We start from the raw sequence: 19,034 nt of genomic DNA, 5'->3' as shown, positions 1-19,034 counted from the left end.
ACAAACAATTGCAGTCCAGGATAACAAGAGCTATCAGCAGGGAAGTAAAGGATGCTATTGAGGCTTCCCAGAGAGTGACTTCTAAGCCAGTACGAAAGCACTCTTCTCCTCCAGGGCTTCCAGCACTTCTGCTTGGGGCCTTTGAGGCAGACACCTGAGGAGAAGGTAACCGATGACCCCAATGGCCACTCCCCACACTACAGCCATCCCAGAGATGCAGGAGCCCCGTGTTCCTGATACTCCAGCTGAGGACTCAGAACACATCTTCTCTCTCCCAGGAACAGTAGGGAGATGGAGTGGTTTGATGCTGTGGTATCATGAATATGGACCTATGGTCCTGCTTTGTAATGAATCAGATGGCCTTTAGGGGCCAGCCTGGGACACTAGCCATCATAACAGTCCTCACAACCTCAGCAACCTGAGGATTCAGTGGGGACCAACCAGGAGAGAGGAGGAATTAGGACAGATTTTTAGAACTATCTGGATGACGTATGGAACAGCGATGTGATTGACCAAAACTTGACAACACAGTTTGAGGCTATAAAGCTTATTTTAATGGTAAAGTATACGGACATTCATGGAGATGGCCACACAGGCAGCTATAACTCAGCAAGTTTGTACAACTTCTTAGATCCCTTCTTCTTCCTGACTGTAGAGCATCCTCTGGCTACCTGGCAGCCTGATCACCAATAACCCATGCAGAACAGCTCAGTTATTCCTGAGCGCACTCTGAGAGTGGGTGGAGCTTAGGTCTGTTTACCGGAAGCATTTCTCTGCATGCCCAGGCATTAGGCCTGTACTGTGTCTATTCCTGCAGGAACTAAGAGTAGAATTCGACCCTGTAGAGGGGCATCTGGTCTATAGTAGCCTAGCATGGCGATTCCCCTTGGATTCAGTCCGGCATCCGCATCGAGGTTCCTTTGGGTGGGCTGGGGTACAGCTACAGGACATGTTGCCCGGCAGACCACTTGTGGCCAACTCATAATTCCCAACAAGCCTTTGCATAGTTCCCAAGAAGTGAGGTCCCAGACAGCAGGTGGGGGTCAGGGAGCTGGATCCAACCTGGAAGGTGGGGCCTGCAGGAGCTTCACCTAGGATCGGGGTTCCAGATAAAGCAGCTGGGGGTCCAGGCGTGACTACGGGAGAAGAAATATGTGAGACAGGTAACATCTACATTCAAGTGCTCTCGCCCATTCTGGGTGCCTTTGTACCATTTCGCTGCTTCCCCTGAAATCCCAAGAACGTCCTTTCGATTCTTCCATAACAACAATTCTCAAAGTGTGGACTGTGGATTCCTGAGGGTCCCCAAGACCCTTTCAGGGGCTCCAAGAGGTCAGAACAATATTCTTAATGATACAAGGATGTTATTTTGCCTTTTTTACTGTGCTGACATTTGCTCTAATGGTGCAGAAGCTCGGGTGGCTGAAACCTGGAGCCTCGGTACACAACAAAGCAGGGGCACCAAACTGTGCTGGCAAATGCTTTACAAGCCTTTCTAAGTTATTTTACAGAAACGCCAGTTTTACGTCAGAGCGTCTTTGATGAAGCCGTAAATCTTGACCCTTGCTGCTCCTCTTTGTACTATTCCGTGTGACAAAATGAGAAGTATGCCTAAAGCCCCCTGTGCACTGAGCTGCACTGGCTGTCTCAAGGAAAAATGCGTGTGCTGTTGTTTGACTTGTAAAGTGAACCAGCCGCTTTTTTCATGGAGCACTGTTTTTGCTTGAAAGAACGACCTGTAACCACCATGGGAGCCTGACAGCTTCCCAGTACTTAAAGGCTTTTCTGATGAAGCAGGGGTATTATTAATGAACGTGATTTTTTGGTATTATATTATGAAATGTGTCAACATCCGGAAGATCTGCATAACTCAGTGAACTGATATCTTCTAAATGATCATGTATGTTGTTACAAATCATGTATGGATTTAAAAAACCCGCCTGCAGATAAATAGACCTATGGATTTTAATGTAACAGAGTGTGAAAAGTTCATTGATGTGGTTTCTAATTTCACATTGGAGTTAACCTTTAAGAAACTATCACTTGTCCTGTATTGGTGTCTCATCAGAGAAGAATATTTACCCTGATCTGAAAAGGCTGTTAAAATGCTCCTCCCTTTTCCAACTACCTATCGGTGTGAAGCTGAATTTTCTTCCTATGCTTCAACCAAAACAACATATCATAATAGATTGGATGCAGAAGCAAATATGAGAATCCAGTTGTCTTCTATTTAGCTATGTATTAAGGAAATATGCAAAACTTTTAACAATGCTACTCTTCTCATTAACTTTTTTATTTTGAAAATTTGGTTATTTCTTATAGTTATTTATGTTAACCTCTAGGTTAAACCTAGATAGATTTATTGTTTTTAATGAATTAATAAATATATTTTAAATTTGTTCTCAGTTTCCATTTCTAATAAGTAAAAAACAAAAACTGATTGGGGTCCTCAGTAATTTTTAAGAGTGTAAAAATGTCCTGAGACCAAAAAGTTTGGGAACCACTGCCCATATGTCTGTTGCATATGGTGGAGACTCGCTCGCTAAATAAATGCATAAAGACCGTGTCCCAGCAGCGCTATGAAGAGGAAGGACAAACAGTGAGACTGAGTCAGGTGGGAAGTGGGGGCCCCTGAAGCTGCTCTTTCCTAGATATCTTTTGTGCTCTGGATGTTTCCCAGCTCTGCCTTCTCATCAGAAGAGACTTGTCCTATGTCTCGAGTCCCTAGCAGACAGACTGCCTCATGTAATAAACTAATTAAATGTAACCTGTCAAATTTAATGTTCCGAGTATTTATTGAGCACATACGAGATGTGTTGCTGTTGTGCTGGAAGTGAGGATACAGTGATTAATAAGACGTGGACCCCTGTCCTCCTGGAGATTACAGGCTAGTTAGGGGTATGGCTAAATAGGAAAACCCCCTAACAATGACATGAGAAAATAATGTGATATTTATACGATCAATTGAAGGAACACCTTTAATGCCCTAATACAAAAGACTGACTCCAGTGGAGTTTTTCACCACTTGGGAAGCAGGGTTGGGCGAGGGGCCTGTCCTTGGAGTCCCTAAAACCACACCAACCATGGGAATTCCCTAATGTCTGTCTTACCTTTTTCAGGCCAATGAACTTCCGGCAGAACTGACCAAAAATGAACATATATTGCGCCTCCTCCGAAGTAAAGAAGGACACAGGAAGAGCTAATTGGGTTCCATGTTTGACTGAAAGGTAGAAACCTTAACCACGTTGTCCAAAAAGAAATTGCTTTTCACATAGTGTTGGAAATTCTTTTAAGAAAGAAAATGCCCCGGATGCCCACCCTGGGTCCCTGACCAGGAAGAGCTGTGCTTTGTGCCTTGAGTTAGGAACAGAAAGCTCAGGGGCCCCTCTCCTCACTTACGTGAGCCTCTCACACTGGCCTGTAACCTCGCTCCAGTGGGCCTGGTGGATTCGTGGATTCCACAGAAACTCATTTGAAACTACAGTACCTTGGGTCTCTTGGTTAAACTCTAGTTGGTAAACTCTTTAAGAGGTTTAAGCAAGAAGGCAGAAAGACTGACAGTCTTTAAAAGACTGAAAGTCTGACCTTCAATGAATTGATGCACTTTGACTTTTGTGTTCAATGTAAGTGTGCTAAAAGATACAGCTCCATCATATTTTATGTATGTATGTGTGTCATTCCAGCGTAAGATGTTTTCTTCTACCCAAGGACTATAGCCATGACTATTACGAGTCAATGATGCGTAAAGTTACATTATTAAAAAGCCACTTCTGACATTCCACCATGTGCTTTTCAAAGATGGACTGTTGAACTATAAAAAAGACAAGTTGTTCATTTGTGAGTTGATCCTCATCTTTTTCCTAACATGTAAAAATCATTTTGTCAATGTTGTAGGTAGGGTAGGATACAAGTGGCAAATTTGGAAAATCAGAAAATGACAAACCACAAGATATTTAGGATTGTCTCTTGGAGCTTTTATTTTGATTCTGTTGTTAGGAATCCATTACTCATGCTGTAAGACAGTAGGCTTAATATGCTGTGCAACCTTGAGCTTGCGATACCACATTGCTGGATACAATGACTTTGAATAAAATGTAATGTATGCAAATACGATATGTTGCTGTTACTGTTGCAGGAGTATAAGTAATAAAAGACTGTTATTAGTATTTAATAAGTGTTTATCTGTGCATGTTCTTGAGCTGATTGATTCCAGGAAAGAAACCTGTGTTTTATTGAATTATTCCTTTGAAGGAGGTCAAAATTTATATTCAATGCACTTTATAATCAAAGGTGTCTAAATGCCTCAGTCAGTGCCTAATTGCACACACGAAAATTAAACCTTCTTTCGATAATCTACCATAATAAACAGTTATGGTATTTCTTTTATTTAAACACATGTTTAGTTTTCCTTTTCATGTTCTGCTCTGGTTTCCAGCCAGCGTTCTATGTAAAAACCTGTTAAGTTGGAGGGAAATGTTATAATCCCAAAACTTTTTTTTTTTAACCAACTTCCAGTGGTACTAAAAGCATTATCGTTAAGTCAGTAAACAATGGGATATAATTTTTGAAATTAGAAGATATTCTCTTAAAGTTACTATGGTCAATAAAACAGTTAGTCAACAAATTGAATCAGCTTATGTTCATCAGTATCACAAACAACACCAGTAATGTGCAGCCCTGAGAGCCCAGAGATGCCCACAGCCTGACTAGCCATGCAAAAAGTCTGCAGTTTAATTTCAGGATAAAAAATTAGAAAGCTCTGTCTGTATTGCTAAAACACTGAGATATAAACATTTTAGTAGATAAAAAGTGCGCCAATTTCCTCATTGACTTTTATTTAGCAAAGTTGTACAAATACACATTTTTCCCCATGGGAATTTCATCAAGCTATATTCATTTTGAAGAGGAAAATAATGTGGCCTTATATGCTTTACATTTTTTCGCCTTAGTTAGCCCTTAGGCCAAAAATGGTTGCTCATCACTCACATAAATCAAAACAGTATTATGGGTACTGATAACAAAGTTCCAAAAGACAAAATGGGATGAAATCACAAACTTAATGCTTTTTGTCAAACGTGTTGTCCTTGGCCTATGCATTAGACCATTTTAGGTGGATAATGTTCTTAATCAGTATTAGGTCCATAAAAATGAATCCAATAGCTTTAACAATGTTTAATGGAGGCCTTCTTACTGTGGGTAAGAGCTCTCCAGTTTAGAAGGATCGCATTCGGTCCAGATGAGATTACGATATTACCCGTAGGCGGGAAGATGATTGTATTAATCACTCACCAAAGACTGAGCAAAAGATCTGTTATTTAAACTTAAAATGTGTTTATTTTGCACACAGGTGGATGATTCTTGTTTTATATTAATCTAATTTACAATTCAATGAGCTCTGCGTCCTGAGAGTTAGCACTAGAAATTCCCATGCAAACCATTTGCTTAATTGAACCGCAAAAGTTTTTCATTACATCTATTTGTTTGATGTCATATTCTGTGTTATAATTCAAAATAAAGCTAACATCTACCCAGTTTGCCTTTGCTGCTGTTTCTGTTTGTTTCTAATCAGAAGTTATTTCTAGGAGATTTTTAATAGCATGGGATTTTAGAGTGAATAATTCAGCTCTGTTGATAAATACATTGATATTTGGAATCCTGACTAGATGTTTAAGCTTTATGTTACTTATGGACCTACAATTTCATTATTTCTGTTGTGGAGAGCTTTTGTGATGATCCCAAAAGGTTTTCCCTTCAGACAAAAATTCCTGGGATAGTCACGGATGATAAATAGAAACTCCTCACTGTACATGGTGATGTCTTGATACACGTAGAATTGTGGAAGGATCCCTCCCATCTAGTTAATTAGCACGTCCACCACCTCACACGTTGACCTTTTGTGTGTGTCTGAGAACATCTTAATTTCTGTTTTTATTATCTATTATCCTTCTGGCTCTTCAGTTCTCTACAGTGGCTTTTTCTTCTGAAATAACTGATGGTTTTGTACAACTTCTTGTTTAGAAACAAATATTTGCAGCAATAACATCAGGAATCTGGAGAACTGGCCATTCTGGCTTCCTCCCCTGCTCCATGCACCCTCTGCAGCTGCAAGAAAGTTGTCTCATCATTCCGCCCGCACTGGGGCACCCACTCCGAAGAAAAGAGCACCCCCAAATGCCAGGCTACTTGGAGTCCAATGGAGATGCCTGCTTTTCAGGGTGGGCCTGCACTGCACATTATAGGGGTGAGAAGCTGGGGTCCTAATTTCATAAAAAGTGGTTTTGTGCTAGAACTGGCTGAACCTCACAGGTAGTGACCCGGTGGAGGCTGCAGATTATTAGTGATAACAGTAGAAACAGCAGATAACGTTTGCTGAAGGACTGTTGTGTACTAAGCACTTTACATAGACAATCTCATAAAGTTTGTATGCATTTTCTCATTGACCCAGACCACAACCCTATGAAACAGGCACTGTCATTATCCCACCTTGCAGCTGCAGAAACTGGCTTTGAGAGATAACCTCCCTCATAGTGTCTGCTTGGTGCTGTCCTTCAACCTTGGGGTTTTTCTTTTTTAATGCAGGGAAGCAGAGGACACTGGAATCCACATGGAGTCAAAGTTGTAGCATCAAGGTGGTAAGGGAGGAGAACATGGGATGTATTTTTTATATATTTAGAGGTAGAGCTAATGATAAGTGGTGATCAATTGAACACAGAGGGTGAGGAGAAGAAAAGAGAGTTAAAAATTATACTAAGATGTGTCAGGGGTTCCCAAGACCACCCCAGTTTCAGTGATTTGCTAGAGGGACTCACAAGGCTCCTCAGTAGTCATATTCATGGCTAAGATTACAGCGAAAGGATATATAGCAAAATGAGCAAAGGGAAAGGAAGATGGAGTGAAGACAAAGGAAACTAGGTGTGAGCTTCCAAGAGTCCTCTCAGTGGGACTCACACAGGATGAGCCTAATCCCTCTAGCAACGAGCTGTGACAACAATGTGAAGTGTTGTCTGTGGGGCAGCTTATTAGAGACTCACCCAGGCTTTTAAGTGAGAGAGTCTCACTGATATCCTCTGCCTAGCATTTACCAAAATTCCAGACTTCCAGAAGGAAAACAGGCATTCCGCATAAATCACATTGTTTGTACAAACAGTTTAGGCACAGTGAGCCATTCTTATCATTTAGGGAAAAGTTTTATATCGGCGTAGGAAACTGCTAGCCAAGTCTCCAGATGCCAGCCAAGGGCCAGCCTTGTCAGCTGGACTGTCTAAGGATAGCAGTCTCAGGTCTGCTGTGTGGACTCTTCTGCACACAAGGTTTACATGGTGGATGGCACCAATGACTGTATTAAGAAATAGGGAAGAACAGCAGAGCTGGGGTGGAGACAGAGAGAGAATTTGGATATGTTCAGTTTGAAGAAAGTGTGGAACAGATTCCAGAAGGCCATTGGAAATAGCAACTTAATGTTCAGGACAAGCCTGCTGTTATGGATTTGGGCATCATCCGTGCAGAGGTGGTCAAGTTATGAGACAAGTAAGTTCTGAGGGAGTCCCTCTGGTGAGAGGAAAGAAAGTAAACTGAGAGAGAACTTGGAGGGAAGAAGGGAAGTGAGTAAAGGAGATGAGATGAAATCAACAGGAGTGGAAAGTGAAACTTGTATCAAGGGAGGTTTAGAAAGCCTTGAGGGGAGGAGAGTGGACAAACAAACCCATGAAGAAGTGTGGCCATCTAACACCAGGGCTGACAAATTGCAGATTTCTTTTGCTCTACAACTTTACCTTTGGTGAGCTTGTTCAGTCATCAAAGAACTCTGGCCGTGTATCGGAGAGGATGATGGCAATGGGTCGGGACCTGGAGCTAATGTTAAAATACATAGTTGTCTTGAAAGGATTCTAGTTGTGGTTGGTAGAATTCTCTTTGGGAGGCCCTCCTAACACTTTCTAGGAAGGCTTGGCAACTATTAGAATGCATTGCCTCTGCTTTGTCACCAAAAAAGTACTTTGTGTCACACTATAGAGATGCAAGGCCTGTGTGGTGCCATGTAGATGGGCCTGTGAGTTAATATTTCACTAGCTTCATGGTAAAATGAGAGAAAATACATTTATCTTTGCTGGTCAATTGGTTTTACTTAGCGAGTTTTATTTCACTGTGACAAGATGCTAAAAAATTAGTGTGTGGAACCGTGTTGAGGCCCAGCTGAGAGCAGGGCAGAGCCGTGTTAGGATTTTTCATGCCATTGCCACAGTGAGTTTCATGCCCTTGCACTTACCTGTGTTTCGGAATGTGGAGAAAATAAAAAACAAACAAAAACCTAATTACATGCTCTCCAGGAAAAATTAGAATAGTTCATTTCACTTTCCTCTGGTGGAGGGGCCAGCCTGTCTCTTTACTGTGCTTAACCTACCGAACATGAGATAAACCAATAATACAAACAGAGGGATTTTCTCCAGGCTTTCTGACTATACTTAGCCTTCAGCTGAATAATTTATGCATTAGTGGGTCTGGAAAGTCTTAGAATATTTTCCTGGTGTCCTTACATTTACTTTTAGCAATATTTTAACATGTTTTAACAATTGAGGGAAGTTAATTAAAGAGCCTCAGTTCTCAGATGCCTTGTCAGCTTCTCTCTGTCAGCGGAAAGAATTAGGTCTCCTATCTTTGGTCTCTTCTTCCCTCCCTCACTGGGATTTAACACTCTTGTTTGTAATGAGGGAAGTGCTGTCATTGTTCCCACTTCCCACAGCTGGACTTTTAAGAATAGCCTTAGAAAGAAAGTTTGCAGTTTATAGGAGGTGGATTCCCCATTTTAGGGAAGATTGGACCAAAAACCACCCTAGGCAGAGGAAACTGTGTCACGAGACCGAATCCTCCAGAGATGGGAAGGCCAGTGTGAAACACTGCCAAGTTTCAGGTTATCCCACACTGGCAGCATCCGATCTGAGTGGAAGTTATACCACAACCCATGACTGGATTAATCACAAATTCAAGTATCCTTACTAGAGTGAATAATGTTTTACCATAAGTCTGACTAACAATTCCCTGTTCCTGAGTCAGTCATAACCACTGACACTAAAGTCATGAGTTTAGCTGTAAGCTACTTTAAATGAAGATGTCTGTAAAATTTGGCTTGCCTAAGTGTGGACTTTTAAAAGTCTATTGCAGAACCCAAAAGAATTGAGTACATATTTGAAACAAAAATCTTGTATAAGAATTCTCATAGTAACTTTGTTAATAAAAGCCAAAACTGGAAACAACCGAACTGTCTGTCATGGTATTTTTATACCATGGATACTACTCAGCAATAAAAAAGGATGAAACTACTGCTATGAGCAATGTGAGTGAGTCTCACAGATGTAATATTGAGTGAAAGAAACCAGACACAAACCAGAGTCCATTTACATGAAGTTCAAGAACAGGCAAAACCAATTTATGGAGCTAGAAAACAGAGTAGTGGCCACCTCTTAGTTGGAGAGGGATGATGATTTTGATTGGGGACAGGCAGGAGGGAGTCTTCTGGAGAGCTGAAAATGTTCTCTAGCCTTCCTCTGGGTGGTGGCTACTTGGATCTGTGGCTCCTAGCCTCCAAGAAGGCCCCCAATCCTCCCCTCCTCTGGTGGGTCCTTGTGTAGTCCCCTCCTACACTGTGTCAGGACTGGTCTGTGTGATCAGTAGAATATGGCAAAAGTGCTGGCATGTCCCTTTTGAGGACAGATCATAAAAGACGTTGTGGCTCTGCCTTGCTCTCTCTTAGGTCACTCACTCTGGAGGAAGCCAGCTGCCAAGTCTTGAGGACACTCAAGCAGCCCTGTGGAGAAGCCCAGAGGGAGAGGAACCAAGGCCTCCTGCCAGCAGCATCTTGGAAGCAGATGCTCCAGCCCCGCTCAAGCCTTCAGATAATGGTAGCCTGGGCTGACATCTTGACCTCACCTCATGAGGGGACCTGAGCCAGAACCACCCAGAACCACCCAAATCCTTGACTGACAGAAACTGTGATATAATAAATGTTCTTTTAATCCACTAAGTTTTCAGATAATTTGTTATAGAGTAATAGGTAACTAATCTAAGTGTAGACTATGTAAAAACTGATTGAGCTGTATTTGTAAGCTTTGTACACTTAAATGCTCAATGTGCAACTCACTAGGCACTAACTCAAGGTCTCCTATATTTCACCAAAATGTGTTGGCAACGTGTAGCCTGACAGAGGGAGAGAGGCGTGAGCTGGCCACCTACTCCTGTTCCCTGTGTTCAACTGCACGTCCTCCTACTACCTACGGTGCTTCTTTTAGAGCCAGCTCTAGCTGCTGGTCCTGCATCTTTTTGGGGGCAATCTATCAGCAAAACTTACAATGTCTGTGATGGGGAGTTCCATGACATTAGCAACAAAAACAGGCCAACTTCTCCATTAGGCAAGGGAGACAGTGCATAGGGCTCCCAATAGTTTTAAGGTCCGATGGAAATGTTTTCCTTTTAATTTCTTTTAAAGTAAGAAGGAAAATAAGCATGTAATGATAATGAACATATAATAAATCCAGCCTGGATTATATTTGTCTTTATACCAATGCAGTTATAAAATATAATTTTCAGTGTTTTTTTTTTTTTAAGGAAAGAGGGGCCCCTAAAGGCAAAGGTGCCCAGAGCTCACAAAAGTCACAGTGCAGACCTGAGCAAAGGAAGGGGTGCTATGGACTGAATTTGTATCTCCCAAAAATCCGTACGTTGAAGCCCTGTTCCCCAGTGTGATGGTATTGGAGACAGGACTTTTAGGAGCTAACTAAGGTAAGTGAGGTCCTAAGGGTGGGGCCTTAATCTGATAGGATTGGTGGTCTTAGAAGAAGAGGAAGAAGAAGAGAGAGCTCTCTCTCTCTCTTCACACACATGCACTAAGGAAAGTCTGTGTGAGCACACAGCAAGAAGCTGGCCGTCTACAAGCTAGGAAGAGAACCTTCACCAGAAAGTGACCTGGCTGGCATCTTGGTCTTGGCCTTCTGAGCCTCCAGCACTGTGAGATACTAATTCCCGTTGTTTAAGCCACCTAGTCTGTGGTATTTTGTTAGGGCAGCCTGAGCTGACTAGTACACAGGGAAAAAGTGAAAAAAGTAAGCAAGGTGAAGAAGTGCCAGGTCCATGAGCAACTGGCTCAGATATCACCCGGTGAGCCAGCTGCGTCCTAGTACCCCAGAGCCCAGCTCTCTCTTCATCTTCTATGATTGAACTCCAGTCTTCAATCAGAAACCAGGCAAGCCGGCAATCTGTGCAGTAGAGAGACATTCTTTTTTCTTTGCCCACTTGAATCACTGCATACTTTGAAGTTTCCAAGGCAGCCGAAGGAAAAAAAAAGCTTCTATAGTAAAAGAAATCAAAGTTATTTCGTTGTAATGGAATTTTATTAACATGAATATACATCCCTAGTCTAGAAGATGAGATATAGTTGATGCTTAGCCAGGGAGGTCACCCAGGAGAGTGAGGGTTAAAGAAGAACATGCTTTATGGAGGACGGCGAGGTGACCTGTGTTGAATGCTACTAAGAGGTCAAGTGAGTTGAGATCAAAGGAGTAGTCATTGGATTTGGCAACACACAACCAATGCTGCTCTTAAGAAGAGCAGGGATCCATGTGATTGCCTAGGCTCTGGGGGGGGGGGGGGGTAGGGGAGCTGGGTCCTTACATCACTCCTCACAGCAGAATAATTCCAGATGGATCATTATTTTCAATAAGTCATTAAAACTCTAAAGGAAAACATGAAACAATTTTTTATAATCCTGAAAACTAGTAAATTAGTAAAAGTATCTGCAACACATATGCTAGACCAACAGGTTAATTTTCTTAATAAATAAAGAGCTTTCACAAATCAATATGAAAAAGAAAATCTAATAGAAAATGAAGAACACAGAAAAAAATAAAATCATTTATAAATGAATGAAAAGATTCTTAATCTCACTTATAACTAATAAAATAGAAATTAAGCCATCACGATGTTTTTTAAAATAAGAAATAAAAAACATAAAATCACAGATTCCATTTTTCACCTATCAGAATGGCAAAGATAAGTGCTGACAAGGAGGTGGGAATCAGGCACTTCCATATCTTGTTAGCAAAGGTGTAAATCGCAATCTGTCTGGAAGGCAACTGACAATAATAAAAATTAAAATGGACATTTCCTTTGATCCAACAATAAATTCTTCCCAATAGTTCTATATGTATATGATTGCAAAGATATAGGTACAAGGATGTTCATTGCATCATTGTTTCCAGGAACAAAAGTGACAAACCAAATGTCCAACAGGAGATTGATTAAATAAATTATGTAATGGATCAAAAACTACTAACATGACTATTTCTAGTCTTCCCCTTCCATCTGCTAGGTAAAGAGAATTTTGTCTTAGGTCAATGTTCTCATTTCTCTCCCTAAGGGAAGTGTTCAATAGCTTTTGGACTTCCGTGATGCAGTAACATGCGGAAAGCAGAGGGCACAGAAAGCTGCAAAACTTTGTGGAATCGACACAAGCTCAGGAATGTGAGGAAGCATATGGAAAAGGAAAGGTGAATTTTTTTTTCTATTACTGGAACCATACAAACCTTCACATGTACCAGAAATGCAATTTGAGAACTTGAGTTATTTTGAAATACTTGTTGGTTGGTGAGTTCACACGCACTGCTCTGAGACTGACATACGTACGTCATTCTGGCTTCAGAAGGTCATATACACATGGGATTCTATAGGGTTAGTAACAGCAGTGAGGTGAACAAGCATATTGCTAAGTGTAAAAAGCAAGCTACAAACTATACCGTCTGTTCCCACTTGTTTAAAAAGTCCACATATTATATTCATATATATGTCTTCAAATGCATAGAAGTTTTCTGGAGGATATTTCTGCACATTTACAAAGATGCATATGTCTAATAATTTCATTTTCCCTCTTGTCCTTTATTATGACACAGTCAATATTGAATTGGTGTTTATAATGATAGTGATATTGAGTATTATTTAAACAAACAAAAAGTTTCTCTTAGGATCTCAACTATATTAAAACAATTTTCATAGAAGGAGAAGATGCACCACAACGTGACACAGATTATCCATGGTGGTGGAATTATAAATTATTTTTTTATTCTTGTCTCTAAACCTTTCTGTATTTTCAAAGTCTCTGCCATAACCATGGATTACTTTGTCATCAGCAAAAAACGTTTCTCTTAAAACTATGACAATTTATTTTAAAAATATTTCCTGGGCTTTTGGGCCTATTGAGGCTGTATGACAAACAGAGAGAAAAAAACAATATAGCAAAAAGATCTTTTTGTTACTATTTTGTTTTTGGTGAGGGAGATTCTTCCTGAGCTAACATCTGTTGTCAATCTTCTTTTTTTGCTTGAGGAACACTAGCCCTGGGGCTGGCCCGGTGGTGCAGCGGTTAAGTTCACACGTTGTGTTCAGTGGCCTGGGGTTCACCGGCCCAGATCCCAGGTGTGGACCTACACACCCCTTGTCAAGCTATGCTGTGGCAGGCATCCCACATATAAAGTAGAAGATGGGCAAGGATGTTAGCTGAGGGCCAGTCTTCCTCAGCAAAAAGAGGAGGATTGGCGCCAGATGTTAGCTCAGGGCTAATCTTCCTTAACAAACAAACAAACAAAAAAACACTAGCCCTAAGCTAACATCATTGCCAATCTTTCTCTATTTTGTATGTGGGATGCCTCCAAAGCATGGCTGTGAGTGGAGTAGGTCCGCTGACCTGGCCCACAAACCCAGGTGGCCTAAGCGAAGCACGCGGAACTTTAACCACTTGGCCATAAGGAGGCCCCCTTTTTTGTTACTATTTTAGTGAACGGTGGACATAATTTGTGGGGCATTGAAATTTCTGCCCATCCCAGAATGTCTCATATGGTGCTTGAAATTTCCTCTACTCAAGTCAGTTATTTAGTAAAGGGTTTTGTTTTTTTCTCCATAAGGACTTTACTAAAATTGGAAGAGCCAATGACCTACCAGGAGCCAGGCAATACATTACAGCAGTGTTCTTGAATTTGAGCGTGCACTGGAACCGCCTGGAGCGCTTGTTAAAACACAACCGGCTGGGCCCATGCCCAGAGTTTCTGATTCAGTGGATCTAGGCTGGAGCCTGAGAATTTGCGTTTCTAACAAGTTCCCAGGCGATGCTGCTGCTGCTGGTTCAGGGACGACACTGTTGAATGCAGGACCCCTGCATTAAAGCATACTACTTTATCTCAGCGGAACCACCAGGAGCAGGAGAGCACACAGGTGAATGAGGGCCAGGAGGTCATCAAGGAAAATCTAGGGCTGAAGATCTAGAGGAAATCCCAATAGTTTCAGTGCCGAGCCGGCCAGTTGGCCATCACAGGGCTGAGAAGGTGCAGAGGCAAGACAGTAACTGCTCTGGTAGAGTAGGGGATGAGAATGTCACCTGCATCATGGTCCTACTGGGACTGGGTTTGATCATTGTTACAGATGGATATTTAGTCTTTTCATTGTAAATTAGCTTCCACTGTTGGGAGAAGAGATCCTCATCTTCATTTCCTTAACTTCAAAATGGAAATGACTCTTGCTTTGAGAGGTCTCAACAATTGAAGTCAGAGGGCAAATGTTACCGGAAATGCAAATAATAAAAATAAGTGCAAGACCAAAAAAAATTATAAAAGTGCAAGGCTCAAAAACGAAGATGCTTCTCCTTTATCTTTGTGTTACTTGACTTAGAACAAAAAAAACGGACTCCGACCCACCTCTGGGTCAAACTTCCCAGGGCGGTCTTCTCCCAGCCACGGCTTCCCTGCGACGCTTGGCTCGGCCAGCAGATGGTGCGGGTCCAGCGCTTTTCCGAACCTAGGCTGAGCGGGCAGCACACGGAGACTGCGCGGCTCAGCGGCGTCGCCCCCGCCGCGCTCTCGGATCACAACACCGTCAGGCCACTGCGCCGCTCCGCCCCGAGCTTTGCTGCAAGCGCCCAGGGGGCGGATTCCTTTGGGGTGACTGGATTTGGGAGGAAAACTTGCACGGAGTGCTCATTGGGGCCGAAATACCTATTCCGCTCAGGAGTGGGGTGTTAACTGGGAAAACAGTCTCCAAGCACTCCCGTTTGCTAAAGCCTTCTCGCACAAGGTCTCCAACCTAGGAAAGACAAAAAGGGGAAAATGAGTTACAGCATCAAAACCATGCACTCTTGGCACAACTCTAGAAATATCCTCCAGGCCGGAGGCCAGAAGTTCAGCTGCCCTAGTCCGGGAGTCCTGGCCGAACGCCGCGCCCCGAGAGGCCGCAAGGCCGAGAAGCCCAAACGCGTGACCGCAGGAGGTCACGCCGCGGGCGTGGCACTGCCTGGTCCAGCCCCGCCCCGTCTGGGCCCCGCCACTGCCCGGCCCCGCCCCCCGGGCCGGCCCTACCCCAGAACGGGCCCTGGGCGTCTCGGCAGCCGCACCGCCCAGAAGGGGGAGGAGCCGACGACGCCTTCCTCCTTCCTGACCTGCGCGCGCAGCCCGCCGCCGCCGCGGCTGCTCCGTCCTCCGCCGGCGCGGGATCCTCAGACAGCCCGGGACGCGGAGCCGAGCGAGTGCAGCCGCCGACGTTGGCACCCCGCGCCGCCGCAGCATGAGCGCGCCCGGCCCGGCCCTCGGCCTCCTCCTGCTGCTGCTCTGTGCCGCGCAGGTGAGCGGCCGCCAGCCCCCGGGCGGGCTGTGGGGGCTTCTCGGGGCCGCGAGTCGGGGGCGGCGCGCCGTGCTGCGGCTCAGGCTCCCCCGTCCCCCGAACGGGCGCGGATCCAGCCGGTCCCGGGGAAGTTGCTCTAGCGATGGAGCCCCTGGAGGTCCCCTCATCTCTCCGGTTTCTCTCCCCGGCCACGCACTTTTCCCTGAGGTCTGCAAGAGGGCGGCAGCTGGGAGCTGCTGGTTGGACCTGTTTTGAGCTCATGTCAGCTGTGGTCACCTAATTTCTAGGTTTAGGATGTGGGATCCGAGGGAAGGAGGAAGGTGGATAGAGAGGGATAGGGATCTTAGTTATTTAACCTGCCTTTAGAAGAAAAATTCTGCCATATGCCCTCGAGCTCCTTATGAATTTGTTTAGAAGATCCAACCACCTTATTTCCGCTTATCCTCCCCTAAAGGGGAGGTAAAGAAAGGAAACAATTCGTCAAGCACCAAATTGGGACAGTCTTAAGTACTTGACAAGTCACCTCTGTCTTCTAAAGAGTGCAAGTTACTTCTTCTCAGCTAACTCCCTTTTACACCTTGGGAAACCGAGGCCCAGCGTCCACTAGCTCGCGCCGGGACGGGGCTTGGAACTCGGTGTCCTGACTCCCTGGGTCGGCTTTTCCTTGGTTTAGTAGCTTTGGGCGTCAGCGCCTCGCTGCCGTTTGTTGTCTCTGGTTTTCTCTTTTAAAAAAAACTGTGGGGGTCAGGGGTAGTAGCTAAGGATATAGTGCTGGTTAAACCGGATTGGGATGAAAGAGTGAGCCTCTGGGAGCCTGTGCCCTTGTGTCCACTCGCGGGCGTGTCGGTATTGAGGGGTAGTGAATCAGAGGGGAAAGCAGATTAAGGGGTCTCCCTGGACCAGGAAAACCTCTCCTTAGACTTCTGTGTAGTTCTCGGAGGAAGCAGGTGATGCTGACCCAGTGAGGGCCTGCGAGCCAGGAGAAGAGCCGTGGCTTCCTCTTCTCATGTGTGTGGGGGGTGGGGGGGAGCCCCAGCCTGTGGGCTTGTGGAAGAGCTCACATCTGGTGCCTGCTTAGGAGGGGAGGTGGTTCCCAATGAGGTCAGTGGGTTGACCACTTTCTAGCTCTGTGGCTTTGGGCACGTTGTTCTTTCGGGCCTCAGTTTTTTCTGAACATCAAGAAAACCTCATAGGATTATTGGGGTCATTGAGTAACGTGATATGTGGAGAGACCTCATCACTATAGTAAAAACTCAAGAACTAGTAGCACTTATGTGCCTTAAAGAAAATACAGCTGTTTAATTTCCCTGGAGTTTAGGTCAGGATCTAGTAGGCAGGCTTCACGTTGTTAAGTAGCTTTAATTTCTGTCTGAAATCCTTTTACGTCAAGGTAGTCTCCAAGGCTGATGACCGGCCTTGGATACTGGCCTCTCTTCTTAGAACTTTTAGGATAGGTCAGAGGTTGGTCATGAGTCTCTTGCAAAACACTTGAAAGCCTTGAGCAGATTGTAAATGGTGGCTGGGAACGTCCCTATTGTTACTTTGCAGATTGACTCCCTCCTGTTGCAGAGGCTCTCTGTACACCTGAAGAGGTTGGCAGGAGAGGGGTCTTCTTTCAGAATTCTTACCGATGACGGCAGCTCACCTGGGTTCAGACTGAGCACTAACAAAGTTCCGTCGTGGAATTACAGACTGACTGTTCTTTGTAAGGTCTGAAATACATTTTGGGGGGATTTTTGCTCTTCATAGTTTTAAATTTTTACAGAGGATGAAATAGCATTACCAGACTGCATGGTTTTCAAACCTTGTGGTCATCCAACGATGTGTACAGTTTTGAGAAATAGTATATATCTCTCCTGACTAATTTTTATAAGCTTTTCCTTGGGGAACTTGGAACAGAGAAAGGCTGGGGTAGGAAGTCAGCCATTAAGATGGCTTTTCCCCAGGAGATTGGGAATGGGTTAGTCTTTTGGCCTGAGAGCGTTGAAGGATAACCATCTGAAACTGGAGTGAATGTGGGTGATCTTTCCCAGTCTCCCCCACTCCTTGATCCATGCTGTGATCAGATATCTTACTAACAGAAGTAATCAAGGGAAAATGGGGTTTTTATTTTAGCGAGTGGGCAGAAAGAAAACGACTTGCTGAATAGGTCTTTGTGTTCCTTCAGTGTTTGTCATATTAGCCAGAACAAAGAATCCCCTCTGGGCGTGAGGATAGTATCATCTCTCTTTCTGGGTGACCTTACCCACCCTCCACTCCTCCTAAAAGGGGTGCTTCTCAGGGTGTTTTAAGGATGACACATTACCTACTGCAGAAGCCTGGACTGGGCCCTCTAATCGGGTCTCAGGCGCCCCTTTCTGCCCTTGCATCCACAGCTCCGTGAAGGGCATCAGTTCTCCAGCCAAATTAAACTACTTGCTGTCAAAACCCTGCCCGTCTGCTAAGGCCCAGTTCAAATGCTACATCATTCGTGACATTGCTATTCCTGTTCCCCCAACTAGAATGCTTTCCCTCTAATGTCCTAAATCTTGTTTAAACTGCTGCAGCAGCTTTTACTGCCTGGCAGAAGACTTTTAAGTTTAGAGACCTGGGGGTGGATTTTGACTCTTCCTCTTTACTAGGAGTGATCTTGGGCGAGCCAGGTATCCTCTGGAACCTCAGTGTCCACTGTAAAATCGGTTAACAACTATGCCTACTTCTGAGGGTGCTTGTGGAAGGATAGAGAAATATTGTTCGAATTGAACTACTAGATTGCAGGCTCCTTGAGGGCAAGAACTATATTTTCCCATCTCCAAAATGGCCAGGACTCTTGGCTTTTACTCTCCTGAATCACCAAATCGTTGAGCTTTCAATGGCTTCAGGTGAGGGGACAAGATGGGGGAACAATTCAGAGGCTGGTGGAGATCACAGCTGCATTTACAGCTGGTGTCTGGGTGACGGTGGTGATCAACTGTGGCCCAACAGGTTTCCCTTTGCTTGGACTCTGCCTGTTATTTTCAGTCTTTGCAATATTTGCTTTGGCAAGAAAACTTAAAAAAAAATAACACCTCTCTCTGATGCAAATGTGCTGTTGGGGGATTTCAGAGGGGAGCTTTAAAATATGTTCTTTAGGGGCTGGCCCCGTGGCCGAGTGGTTGAGTTTGCACGCTCTGCTTTGGTGGCCCAGGGTTTCACCGGTTCAGATCCTGGTGCGAACATGGCACCGCTCATCAGGCCACATTGAGGCGGGGTCCTACATGCCACAACTAGAAGGAACCACAACTAAAAATACACAACTACCTACTGGGGGGATTTGAGGAGAAAAAGCAAAAAATATATATATATATGTTCTTTATTTTATGACTGTCCCTTAGGCCACAGAAGAACTGAAATTACTGTCATTCAGTAAT

General features: G+C 44.1%; 2 protein-coding genes across 14 annotated transcripts in view; both read left to right on the top strand.

Moving 5' to 3' along the window:
- The window catches only part of ANKRD29 (ankyrin repeat domain 29), a 62,403-nt gene extending 51,870 nt beyond the window's left edge, over positions 1-10,533 (top strand). For 7 of the 13 annotated variants that reach the window (XM_070513410.1, XM_044773529.2, XM_044773527.2 and 4 more), the window contains one exon: positions 3,120-4,174. In XM_070513410.1, coding sequence (XP_070369511.1) covers positions 3,120-3,203 — 84 coding nt within the window. In that variant the 3' untranslated portion in view covers positions 3,204-4,174. Of the gene's footprint in view, positions 1-3,119; positions 4,175-6,018; positions 6,242-9,745 lie in introns of those variants that run through there. The other 6 variants (XM_044773528.2, XM_070513414.1, XR_006530043.2 and 3 more) reach the window with 5 other exon arrangements.
- Positions 10,534-15,433: 4,900 nt separating this feature from the next.
- Positions 15,434-19,034, top strand: part of NPC1 (NPC intracellular cholesterol transporter 1) — a 48,402-nt gene continuing 44,801 nt past the window's right edge. The window contains exon 1 of the mRNA XM_044773530.2: positions 15,434-15,645. Within this exon, the coding sequence (XP_044629465.2) occupies positions 15,589-15,645 (57 nt within the window). The 5' untranslated portion in view covers positions 15,434-15,588. The remainder of the gene's footprint in view (positions 15,646-19,034) is intronic.

The sequence above is a fragment of the Equus asinus genome, chromosome 7 (assembly GCF_041296235.1).
Source record: "Equus asinus isolate D_3611 breed Donkey chromosome 7, EquAss-T2T_v2, whole genome shotgun sequence".
NCBI lineage: Eukaryota > Metazoa > Chordata > Mammalia > Perissodactyla > Equidae > Equus > Equus asinus.
Note: the sequence above shows the minus strand (reverse complement) of the source record. Positions and strands in the feature narration are given on the sequence as shown.